Consider the following 13,475-nt stretch of genomic DNA (forward strand, 5'->3'; position numbering starts at 1 on the left):
TTCCCTTCAAATCTTCCTACATCCATATTTCCCTTCTCATAACCTTAAAATTCTTCATCTACCATTACTTAAAATTCTCTTTCCACCTTTTCTTTTCTATTTGTTGGCTCATATCTGCACCCAAGTATTTTGATCTCAGTAGCAGTCCCATCACTCTCTCATTCCGTCTACACCAGGGAGACTCTTTGCGAGTCGTTGCAATGGTCTTTCCCTCGTTGGCAAGGGTGGGTCGTTACTAGCACGCCCTTCATCCCTCACTTCATGCTGTGTTGAGTTGTTGAAGCTGGTTGGGGTATTTTAAGGTTAGAGATGTGAACTCAGGTGTCACTCTGTAACCGTTTTGCTGATTAATGCAAGGCTCTCTTGAGATCATAACTGCACCTCACTGGTTCTCTTTGATGGGGCGAAGCATTCCTTGGTCTTACTGGAACTGCTGTCACCTGTAAATGGAAAACTTAAGAATTTTTTGTTAGTGTTATCAAGCATGCTAATTTGTTCATCTTGCCAGTCGTCCTTCTTGGTGTGACCTGTGGAAATGTAATGTGGGTTGAGGGCTGTCTTGGCCCCTTTTGGAGTTTTCACAATTTCAGTGCTGTCTTTACTATTTTTTAATTCCTTTCAATTTAATTCTCAGCAATTTGCTTATTCAATTATCTCTTTGTTGTGTAAACTGAGTTCCACTATATCACTGGATATTTTATCTAGGCCTATGTTGCTCAGTAGCATAGGCCTTTTGCCCGGGCAAACACTCAACCCACTGTATTTATTTTAACAGTCAGAAAGACAATATTTCATCCTTTTGACACAATCAGCTCCATCATGATATGCTGAAAAGAAAGTTCAATGTTGGGTAGACAGAGCAAGCTTGCTTTGCTCTGCCTTCCCATGTTATACGCTGCGCATGTGTGGCACTGTTTTTCTTTCTGCCACAACAAAGACCTAGGTACTGACCAGGAAACTTAACCAAATTCATTCATGGTCATTATTTTACTGGGCATAAGTTTGCCCTGTGGGCCCACATTCAAATTTGTATACAGCTGTTTGGGCAAACTGATTGAATTGCCTCAGTGTCTCGTCAGACACTCTCTTTCATGCCATACAACACCATCATTCATACTTTTTCACACACTTTCACTCCCCCTTTTTGTTTTTTTGTTTTGCCAAAAACTTTTATTTTCTTTCTTTCCTTCCTTTTTTCAAAATCTCATAGATGAATTTGTTTAGAATATTAGGCCTAGGCATTGGGCATTTGAGAGAGCCAATTATCATTTCTCAAATGTCATGTGTTTGTCTAATTTAAAGTTTAGTCAAATACTTTTTTGTTATTGCTCATGAGCAACTCTGAGAAGAGGATTGGAGATCTCTGCATGTCTAGGATCCATGGCCATCAACATTTCCATCTGGTTATCCCCAGTGATGACAGTATATGTGATTACATGATTTTGGATCTTTGGAATAATCTTTTATTCATTATTATTTTATTCAGTTTTACCTTAGAAAATCACCTTTAAACAAAATGGAGTGACCAATATTTCTATTTTCTCAACAATAAATATTTTTCTATTGTTCATCAAGATAGCCTTTTTTATTTATTTATTTATTCTCTTCTTTCCCAAAGCGCTCAGCATTGTTGTCAAGTATTTAGTTGTGCACTTTCCCCCAGTTGGTTAATGAAACAGTCTTACTATGCCAAATCCAGCTCCATGTTTATCTGATTGGTGAGTCAAGTACTCACTTCTGTCTGTCAAAATATTATTTTTTCTTTAAGACATGAGGCTGGACTGGTACCTATTGAAATGCAGATTGAGAGAGTTAGTTAAAACACAGAATTTAAAGAAATGCTGTGGGACCAGTGAATAATCAAGATTAAAACATAATACATCAAATAATTAAATAAAATAATTAACATTTGAAGCAGTCTCTATAGTGTTCATTGAATATGCAGCACCTGTGCACTGAAGGGATGGAAGTCCTTCTGGTTACACCATCAGCCTGGGCTGTTGTACCGGGTTGTCAGTCTGTGATGGCACTCAAAGACCTGATGTTGTGGTGTACGGTCTCCGCTGTTTTTCTGCTTCTTCTCAGTCTGGCTTCTGGTTGCTTTCTGCCAGAGTTTTGCATTTCATAATGTTCTTTTCACCCTCAGGAAAAGTCTCAAGTGAAAGATTCACCTTTTCCTGCTTTGATTCAGTCTTTCTCCATGCTGAAAAGTGTTCTTCTCTTTCAGGAGGGGAGGGGAACATCCGTCAGCCCCTCCCTCTTCTTCTCTCTGCAGCTGTGTTTGCTGCTTTGCCATTCCTCGACAGACTCCATTTCATTGCTTTCCTTTGTCAAGGCACTGTTCCGGAAGTCATCTGAAATTTGAACACTCAGAGACTGCATTAATCAAATGTACCTATGTAACTTCTGACCAAATCGTGTTACAAAGCAGTCAGCTCTTTTTCTAATTTTCACTTTTCCACCTCCTCTTTCAGTGGTCCCTTAATAAAAACAAAATCATCTGGTTGAAAACAGCAGTTCTCTTATTCTTTGTTAGTAAAGCAAGTTCTTCATTGCAGGAAAATAGCAAGCATTTTTCTTCTTTGCAAAATGCAGAAATCAGCTACCTTTATTATCTAAATATACTGCAATAAAATAAAATTAACCTTCCTTTTATAACAGCATGACATGCATATGGTAAAATAAAGACTTCAATCATAATTTTTCTTCTATATTTGCATACTTGATTCAGAATAATCTAGTATTTGTGAATTAATGTTTCCTAACCAACATAAAATAATTCCTATTATTGTAAATAAAATGATTAAATTTAATTCTTTAAGCAACTAGTTCCCTTCCTATTATAAAATACCTATAGCTTTTGAATCAAAATGTCTATTAACTTGGTCACCCAATCTTGCTTTCATTCCACATTGCACAAGTTATTTCTTTTATTTTTACATTTACACAAGCCCAATCTCTGAAACTCTGTAATGGATTAACTTTCATACTGTCCCAGGGATAACAAGATACAAATTTTATGCCTACACCATATTTGTCTTAAATCGAGGTTGCCTTCCAAGGCCTTCCTATTAATAACCCAAATATGTGCATGCAGTTATTTCTTCTGGAGTAAAACCCCTTTTTTAATTTAGATATCATATTATTTTTCTAAATTTGGAAGAGCAGATTTTAAGTGTCCTTACCACTCAGAACTGACCAGTCAACAACACACACTAATTATATAAGCAAAAATGCTTACCTTATTCTATGGTGGCCACCACTGTGTGTGTGTTGCTCATCAGTCAGCTCAAAAGCAGTCGTCCACTCTGCTCCTTTCCAGTCCCATCTGGGGTGCCAAATCTGTGGTGTATTTTGCCAGTTCTCAGAAGAATCAAACTCAGTCAGGGATTTTTCTCTCAGAAGAAAAGACTTTATTTTAAGCAAAACAAAGCCGAGATCTCCTTGCAACGAGCTCTCGGCTTTGTTTTGCTTAAAATAAAGTCTTTTCTTCTGAGAGAAAAATCCCTGACTGAGTTTGATCCTTTGGAGGACCGGCAAAATACACCACAGTCTGGGGGGAAAATGTTCCTGGGAAAAAAAGTTCCTGGTACAAATATTCCGGGTAATTTTGGTGCAAACGCGGCAGTTTGAAAACACCCACAAGGTGATAAACGTCCACTTTTACTCTGCAGAGACCAACTGTGCGTTCACATCGCCGGCGTCTGGAGCGTCAAAGTGGCCAGAAGTCATTCATTTCAATGTAAGCCAGCATCGAGTAGCGGCGAGGAGCAGTGCGGCGTGACCTGGCCCTTGAGAACGTCGAGGAGAGTTGAAATCAACACAAGCTGGTAATGAGCTATGACGCTGTTGGGCATCAACCAATCGGAACATAGAAGTCCACCACTTGAGAGGATTCCAGAGAACGCAGCTCCGACCACATTAGTTCCCAAGATAATTGCTGTTTCGGGTTTGCAATAATCTATGATGTGTCCCTGTTTGCGTACAGGGACATAAAAAATTTATTAAAAGTGATACGTGGACCAAGGTGTCTGAGATTGTTAATTTTCCTGGTGAGTTGTTGATGTGCAGTAACGTTATAAGAATAATAATTTAATGATATAATAAATAATAGTACTGTAGTCCCAGTTTACTTTTAAACAAATCTTGAAAGTAAACATTTGTTTAGTTTTTGCTTAATTTTAATAAAAATATGAGACCCCGAGAAAGTCTGTAGTGTTTTTTATTGTCATATTAAAATGAATCTTAACTTAGTCATAGTTAAATATATAACACTGTAAAATAAAACATTATACCGTTATATGTAAATAATATATATAATAGTATTAAATGTTTTCATAAGTTATGACATTTGTTTGTAATGTTATATTTATTGTTCATTGGCCTCTGCTTATGCTGTGACAATGGAAGAATGCAGCACATCTCAGTACTCATAAGGGTGTGTTCTGTGTTCTTCTCGCGTCCTTTTTTCTTCCAAGGAAGCTTGGCAAGTCCGTTCTTTCAGTTCTTGGAACCGAGAAACAGCCTAATTTATTTTTATTTTAATTAATTTTTTTATTAATGCTTAAAACAATACACACGCAATAACAGATAACAACAGAATATAATATATGTGTTAAATATATGTTAAATACATGTTAAATTAAACATGAACAAATTATGAGAATTACATGACACTGAAAAAAGGAAAAGAGTTACAAATAGATAATGTTTTTAAGGCTTTTTTTGTTCTCATACAAATTAATTGAGAATAAGTATTTTTCAAGTTCTTTCACAAATATAAGAAAGAGAGGTTTAGCATTAAGATATTTAGATTTATGAATATGGAATTTTGCTAGAATCAAAATCAGATTAATCACATAAAAATGACATTTTTAGATTGGTCAAAATCAACAAAGCCTAAGACCACATTCTGCCAATACAACACACATTCATTAGAGATTTCAGACCTAATAAATCCTAAAACATCTTGCCAAAACATTTTCGTAAAAGGATAATACCAAAAAAGATGAACTACAGTTTCATCAGAGGTGTCACAGAAAAGAGCAACTAGAGAAAATATCCTTTTTGAGCTTTTTAATGTATAGATTTGCTGAAATGTGGTCAGTTGACGTCACGCGCTCCAGCCTCACGTGGGGTGGTGAGGATCAGCTGATCGGCATCACTTCCTCATTGGGATTCGCGATGTTTTGACGGAGTCTTTCTGCAAAAATCGCTGCTGGATTGTCATTCATGTAAATACGGTCGTATTTGAAGGTATTTCATTATTCTCACCTGTACGCTTCATCAGATGTGGTTTTACTTCAGACGCGGGGAGGAGCTGGGTTTCCAGACACATACACCGGTGTCATTTAAATCTGTCTGGACGCGACAAAGCGACCGTTGAAAATCACTTGAAATGTGTGTCAATACGTCATAAATAGAACGCAACAGCAGCAGTGTTTTGTCGGGGATTGTCGCGCGGCTTCCAGTGTAGACTGCGTCACTGATTATAATAAGTTCTATAGTATTTTGTCGCTCCGCTCGCGTCCGGGGTGTAAATAACACTGTGCTAGTGTTGGGCAGACATAGACCATGATACATGATTTGATGTGGTTTTGTGGAACATTATTAGAATATGACAGTATAATGAGTAAGAGCAGGGGCGGTTTACAGTCATTGTAAATGGGGATAAACGCGTGTGTTTGTCCCAAAGATTATTATTCGTTTTAAAAGATCCACGTTTTTTCTGTCTTTAATTTGTAATCCATTTATTGAAGAACAGTAGTACTATTATGGAACATTGATAAGATGGTAATGTCTTATTAACATATGATTTGGAAATTTAGCCGATACAGATGGATATTTTAAAATCTATTTTCTTTTGTCCGTTTCATAAAAGTGTTCACACTGAAGCTCCAATCTATCATATTTCATCCCTAAAGAAACACTAGAGAAATACAATACATCAGCAGCATATCAGTTACTGACTTACAGTTGACTTGTTTTTATAGCAGATAATGAGTGTATAATTTCAGTCATTTATCAATTATTTGCCATGACATTAAAATAATTATTAGTGCATCAAGAAAAAGCACTTCAAAAGAGATCAGTGATATATATATATATATATATATATATATATATATATATATATATATATTTCAACTATACTAGTATAGTATTATCTTTTTCATAAACCATGGTACTTAAATGCCACAAGGCATTACTATCATGCTAAAGTCCACAAAAAATGAAACTGTGGTGTTACTGTTGTTTTTCTATGATGCTGACACTTATTCATCTGGCGTGATGCACTTGTTGTAGCTCTGGGCATTTGGCTTCTGTCACCTTCTCTTCATGAATACCTCAGACAGTGAAGAGGACTCCTACAACGAGAGGTCTGCTCTGGTCCAGTGTGAAAGCCCAACCATCCCCTCGTACAACCAAGATCATGATATGTCTCTCCCCCAGGAAACAGACAGCAAACAGGTAAGTGGACATGAGTTCTCCTTCCTATCTTTTGAAAGAGCTTGACGTGTGCTTATATAGAGTTGTTAAATTGCGTCTGATCCGTATCTGGATCCACAAATCAAATTTTTCTCATCCTCTCCTTTAATCCCGCAGCGGAGGTCAGTCAGCTCAGGTTTGGACGAGCCAGGGCCGGTGGAGCAAGAGAGAGCGGCCACTCCTGAGGGAGAGGAAGAGGAGCTGACCCTCAAATATGGCGCTAAGCACGTTATCATGCTCTTCATCCCCGTCACGCTCTGCATGGTGGTCGTGGTGGCAACAATCAAGTCCGTCAGTTTCTACTCGGAGAAGACCTCACAGCGGCTGTACGTGCTTTGTTACCTGTTCAGCCAAAAATGAAAAAATCTGTTGTTTGTTATTCATCATCATGGCGTTCAAAACTTATATGCTGTTATTTTTCCATGGAATATTGTTTTACAAGGTATATTTATCTTAAAAAACAAAATAATATCAGAAGTTATCAACCATAACATTAAAATAATTAATGTCGAGCACTAAAAAGCACAAATCGAAGCATGATTTGACAGTTTTGTACCCATCTTAGCCACAGAAAAAAGTTAAATATGAAAGTATCTGCTTCTAATATTTACTGATTTAGGCAGATCCAGATCCAGAAATGCTATTATGGTCTATACGATATTGCTATTGAAATGCTGAGCATTATTTAAAGGGGGATGAAATGCTCGTTTTCACTCAATATCCTGTTTATCTTGAGTACCTATAGAGTAGTACTGCATCCTTCATAACTCCAAAAAGTCTTTAGTTTTATTATATTCATAAGAGAAAGATAGTCTGTACCGATTTTTCCCGGAAAAACACGAGCCGCTGGAGGCGTGACGTGTGGGCGGAGCTAAAGAATCACGAGCGCCAGTAGGCTTGAAAGCGTTTGCAAGCTGTGACATTACCTTGAGGAAAAAACTATCATCCAAAACAAACCATGGCTAACATTCAGATTCAGCCGTTTATTTATGATCCAGAATCAGATCCAGAGGCTGAAACTGAACGAGAGCAGCAGCAGCAACGACTCTCTCCGAGCGGGGCTCGAACCCGGGTCTCCGGCATGGGAGGGGATGCACTAAGAAGAAGGCAGAGATATTTGAAGCAGTTTTACTCACCGCATGCAGTTCCAACACACGATCGTGACCCTTTTCCGTTGGGATTGCATCATCCTTAAGAAATAAACGATACGCAAATCCGTCGTCAAACTGGGCCTTGTTTGTAAAACAAGCATCTTCGAAATGCAGGGAACAAACACAAACACTTGCACAACTCCGTTGATGCTCTGTAAAAATAAACTCCATCCACTGGTCCCTTAATGCTGTTTTTTTTTTTTTGGTAATCTGTGCAGGGTTGTCTTGCCCTGGCAACCAAAAATACACTCCTTTTGTGACTTTTCGCGACGCTCTCGCTCTGATCAGTGATTGTCTGTGCACAGCCTCTCTCTGCTCTGCTATACGGGAGCGCGCGCTCTTCCAGCAGAAGTGCCCTTAGCACCCATATAAGGAAATTCCGCTCCATCTAACGTCACAGAGAGCCATACTCGAAAAAAACTTTCCGAAACTTGTGACAAACCGGAAGAAGTATTTTTGGAACAGAAATACTCCTTCAAACATACAACTTAATTTTTGAAACTTTGTCCATGTTTAGCATGGGAATCCAACTCTTTAACAGTGTAAAAAAACTCAGTATGCATAAAATAGCATTTCACCCCCCCCACCCCCTTTAATAAAAAGTAAAATGTTTTTTTAGCGTAACGTATTTTTTTCTTTTGTTAAAATTTTAAAAACATCATATAAAAAACAAAAGAACAAAAAATAATTAAAATCAAAGAAATATATTTTTCTGTTTTACTGCCTTAGAAATTTTTTTGTTATTTTTGTTTTTTAATATAATATTGACTTTTTTATGTAAAAAAAAATTACATTTTCATTTGCTTTCATTTACTTCTTTTGTTTTATTACTATTTTAATAACATTATAACATGTATAAAATACTAATGTTCTTTACAGAGTTTTCTTATTTCAGTCAGTCCTTTACAGAGAAGCAAATATGTATGCAGTGAAGTCATGGTGTGTGTGTGTATTGCAGTATCTACACGCCGTTCGAAGAGGATCCGAACTCTGTCGGTCAGAGGCTCTTGAACTCGTTCCTCAACACCATCGTCATGATCAGTGTCATTGTCTTCATGACGATAATACTGGTGGTGCTTTATAAGTATCGCTGCTATAAAGTGAGATCCTCTTTATTACTACCACACTATAGAGTTCTGTGGTTTTGACTGGGACTTTATGATTATAACACTATAACTAAACTAGTAAAAATCCTAGCTATGTTTTCTGAGGTGTTTATCTGTGTGTGTGTGTGTGTGCAGTTCATTCATGGCTGGCTGATTCTGTCTTCACTGATGTTGCTCTTCTGGTTCAGCTTCATGTATCTGGGGTGAGATTCTGCTGAGCTTTGCTTTCTTGTAACATTGTGTCATGATCACAATGTTTGAATAATCACCTTCAATACATTAAAAAAGCAGAATAACAGAATTTGGAACTATTGGAATTAATATAATGATTATGATTTTTGCCAAATCATTTGATTTGATTTAGTTGATTCAAATGTGTTGTCAAACCCTTTTCAGCGAGGTGTTCAAGACGTATAATGTGGCAATGGACTACCCAACGTTAGCGATGATCATCTGGAATTTCGGCGTAGTGGGAATGATCTGCATTCACTGGAAAGGGCCGTTGCAGCTGCAGCAGGCGTACCTCATTATCATCAGTGCCCTCATGGCTCTCATCTTCATCAAATACCTGCCCGAATGGTCAGCATGGGTCATACTGGGAGCCATCTCCATATATGGTATGGTGCCAGAAGATTGACCACAAACCACCTGCTTCTGCATTTGTTCTTCAACTTCTGTGTCACATCCTATACAGTGACTCTCATTCACGTTTAGAACAAGGATTATTATTTCTTTCAGGGGTTAATCAAACCAAAAATTAAAATTCTGTAACGATTTAAACTGTAATCACCCTTGTTCCAAACCTCTTTGACTTTCTTTATTGTGTGGAACATGAAATAATACTGTGAAGAATGTTGTTAACAGTTATGGTTCCCATTGATTTGCATTGTATTTTTTCACCATCTTTCAGAATATATTCGTTTATGTTCTGTAGAAGAAAGAAACGCATACATTTTAGGAACAACATGAGTACATTATAACAGAATTGTAATTTTTGGTATCCCTCATTAAAAAATCAGTTCTTAAAGGTACAGAACATATATTTTGTATTTTTCTGGAGTGATACAGAAATGTCTTCTTTTTTTATCACTGAAAATGCTCATATCTGTGGGATTAGTGCACATGATTGTTTCACGGTTTGTGTGTTTATTTTCCAGATCTGATAGCGGTACTCTCTCCAAAAGGCCCTTTGAGGATGCTGGTTGAGACTGCTCAAGAAAGAAACGAGCCAATTTTCCCTGCACTCATATATTCATGTAAATCCTGAAAAATGAAACCCAGAACATGCAGCATACAGACTCACAACATATTGGATAAGTCCAGTCAAGATGGGTCATGCACTAATCAAAGTCTTTTTTTTCTCAGCTGCCATGGTTTGGATGGTTGGAATGGCTGATTCTAGTAATCCAAATTCTGGTGAGCTGCATTCATTTTTTACAAGCACTTTAATAATATTTTAGTACTTTTTACCAAGACCTTGAAATTGTTTGTTTAGAAAGTGGAATGTAATCTCTTTAACCTAGATAATGGTGAATAAGCTGTTGTTGTCCTCTCAGCTGATCAAAGGCAGCGTAATGAGGGCGGAGCCCTGGCACAGGAAGGGGTGGAGTCAGAGGATGATGCAGCTCTGGGAGGGAGGCGGCGGTTTTCAGCAGAAGAGGACCTTGAAGAAGACCGTATGTGGTTTCTGTGACTACAGCCTCAGTGTCATACAGATCATATTCTTTGCTTATAATACTTAACTGTGTAGAGAATGTCCAGTGACAATGAGGTGAACTAGTTAAAAATGCCCCAGGGAATCAAAGGAAACCTGAAAAATAGGTTGAACTATTTTTCATTCTAGTGTCATATGCTGAAATGCCTGTTGGTTGTCTTCTGTCTCACAGGAGGGGTGAAGCTGGGTCTTGGTGATTTCATCTTCTACAGTGTCCTGGTGGGAAAGGCGGCTGCCAACGGAGGAGACTGGAACACCACACTGGCCTGTTTCGTGGCCATTCTCATTGTGAGTAGCACAACTACAATGTGAGATCCATCATGGCATGTGAACAGCTCACTAGGTTTTGAAACGGAGCAGAAGAAATGGCTGATGTTATGTTGTGTCCTGGTTGTTTTGCAGGGACTGTGCCTGACGCTTCTCCTTCTGGCCATTTTCAAGAAGGCTCTGCCGGCTCTTCCCATCTCCATCACCTTCGGCCTGGTCTTCTACTTCTCCACGGACAATCTGGTACGGCCCTTCATGGACAGTCTGGCAGCCCACCAATACTACATCTGACAGAAACCCACTGACACATGAAGGGCTTTATCAGAAAACAGTCTTTATGTTTCAATGAGATTCATAGGTTTTTAGTTCCTATGAATCCGCAAGGTTTCTGATATTTCTGATACGCTCTAGGTGAGTGAATGAACGTGTAAAATGTGTCAAAACAAGTAAACCGATTTCATTTGTGTTTTCATGCATCCTTGCATTGGTATTTTGGCTTTTTTTGAAAAGCTGCACATCAGCTCTTAAGAATATACAGTGATTTACTCTTCTTTTGTACTTACTGATGCAGTAAATAAAGGCTCTTTTTCATAAATAACTTCTACAGAGGAGAACAGATTGCTGCTCGATTCAGTCGTGAGACAGTAGTCTGTATATGTGGCTTACATGCAGCTGATGTTCTGAGTGAGTGCTGTAGGTTTGTCAGCGGTTACAGCATAATAAACTAATCACACAAATCATTTTTCCTGCATAATTTCATTTTTATAATCATTGACTTTATGGCAGGTTGAAATCATGATTTTGGCAAGCAGGATATGATCCTGGATCAGCATATTTGATTTGACCTACATAAGGCTGGGTGATATATTTAATATTCAGAAATATTCATTTTTTATTTACGATTACATTTCACAATGTTTAATTTTGTTTGCAGCACATTGTTCTAAGCCTAGAAATAACACCTAAAATAAAACACGTTAACAATTCCAGATTGCTACAAATGATTGGTACCAAAACCGCAATCTCGAGAAATGTGATTTTATTCATAAAGACATAAATGTTTTGGAAATGTTGTGTTTAAGTAGCCTCAAAAACACAGAAATAACACTGAACTAGAAAAACCAAACCAGACCGAACTGCAGCATTTGTAAAAATGTTTTGATCAGTTTTAGTGAAATTATAAGTCCTGCGACTGAAGAGTGTTAATGCAAAGATGTTTTAATACTAGTGTTTGTCATTTACTTCTGTAGTAAAAATGGCCTTAAAGTATATTTTAATCAGTTTGAAAGGTCTATTTCACTAAATTAAATTAAAAATATTCAGTGATTACTCATTACATATTCATATAACTTTTTTTTTTTCATGTATTATGATTTTAGTAAAAATATGTTGGTAAATATTGCTATTTATTACTAGGCAAAAGTAATGCTTTAAATAACATTAATTTGCAAAGAGCAATACATTCAAAATGTATTCATTTTAGTTAACATTAACAACTAGTCATTATTATTCAATGTTAGCTCCGGTCCATTAATTAATATGAACAGAGACAACTTTTGATTTTAATTGTGTTTCAGTAAATGTTTCAGTTAACGTGAACTAATATTAATAAATGTCATAGAAATCTTTTTCATTGTTGATCATGCTAACTAATGTAGTCAACCATGTCCTTATGTAGTTAAGAAACTTTATTTTAAAGTCTTACCCAAATTCATAAATATCAAGATATCAATTGAATAATGTCAAATGGATGTAAAATATACTAAGACACTGATGATGTATTTGATATTTCCTAAGCTATATCACCCAGCTCTAGTCCTGAAACATGATCAAAATCAGTTACTGAAAAAACACTTTTGGTTGAAATGCACATTTGCAGGCATCGGTTTACAAATTTGACCAAGTTTTGGGTTTACATTTATCCACAAACTGTGCAAATAAGTACACTGGGAACGTATATCTAGGATTTCTTCTAGAGCCGTATCAGGTATGCCAGATCTTAGAAATTGTTGGTGCCTTGCTTTGTTGTTATTCTGTGCCATTGAAATTGCACACGAGAGCTAGTGCACTGGAGTTGCAATATGTTAGAGATGGAATACTTTTACTCTAGTTTACTAAGTTTCAGGTCAGTAACAATGTATTTTTCTTGTTTTTCATAGCATCTTCAGTTAAACATCACACTCAATGTAAAAAGTCATCTATAAATTTAGTATGCATTTCTCAAACTGACTGAAAAGGTGTTGATCCTTTACTGTATAGTCATTTGCTGTAAATTGATCCCCTCTCGGCTTTATAAACATGTTCCTTTTTTATCAGCTGTTACCTGAATGGAAATAAACGATTGCCATCCTACGTTTTTATACTGCTTTACGAATATAGAGATCTTTCACGGACATGGTGATTACAGCTGCTTGAGAAACAGATGTGCTTTGAGTGATTTAGGAATATTTTGCATATGCTGAAAGCGTTTAATCTTTATACTGAAGAAAGAAATTATATTTACTACAGATTCAATTTGAGATTGTTTTTATAAGTTCACAGTTAAAAGGAATTGTTTCCCTTTCTCTCTCGTTTTTGTTATTGTTATGCACAATGCCTGGTGTCGTGTAATAATAAAATATCAAGCTAATAAATGGGAATTAAGGATTTTTCCTATACTGGAACTTTGTTTATGCCAAGCCAATTTAGTGTAAGTTTTAGCTGCCTTGTCAATTACCAAATAAAGAATAAACACACTAGTGAAACATA

At 36.8% G+C, this 13,475-nt stretch overlaps 1 protein-coding gene across 2 annotated transcripts; it reads left to right on the forward strand.

Moving 5' to 3' along the window:
• Positions 1–5,097: 5,097 nt before the first annotated feature.
• Positions 5,098–13,471, forward strand: LOC128020920 (presenilin-2). 2 transcript variants are annotated; one of them, XM_052607735.1, is made up of 11 exons: positions 5,098–5,256; positions 6,307–6,471; positions 6,607–6,815; positions 8,599–8,740; positions 8,882–8,949; positions 9,143–9,363; positions 9,904–10,002; positions 10,112–10,162; positions 10,303–10,422; positions 10,633–10,748; positions 10,863–13,471. In XM_052607735.1, exons 2-11 carry the CDS (start codon positions 6,340–6,342, stop codon positions 11,016–11,018), a joined length of 1,314 nt encoding a protein of 437 aa, XP_052463695.1. In that variant the 5' UTR covers positions 5,098–5,256; positions 6,307–6,339; the 3' UTR covers positions 11,019–13,471. The 2 variants fall into 2 exon arrangements, with proteins under 2 accessions (XP_052463695.1, XP_052463702.1); XM_052607742.1 differs by having other exon boundaries at positions 10,112–10,147.
• The last annotated feature ends 4 nt before the right edge of the window (positions 13,472–13,475 follow it).

The sequence above is a fragment of the Carassius gibelio genome, chromosome A1, assembly GCF_023724105.1.
Source record: "Carassius gibelio isolate Cgi1373 ecotype wild population from Czech Republic chromosome A1, carGib1.2-hapl.c, whole genome shotgun sequence".
NCBI classification, from domain to species: Eukaryota; Metazoa; Chordata; class Actinopteri; order Cypriniformes; family Cyprinidae; genus Carassius; species Carassius gibelio.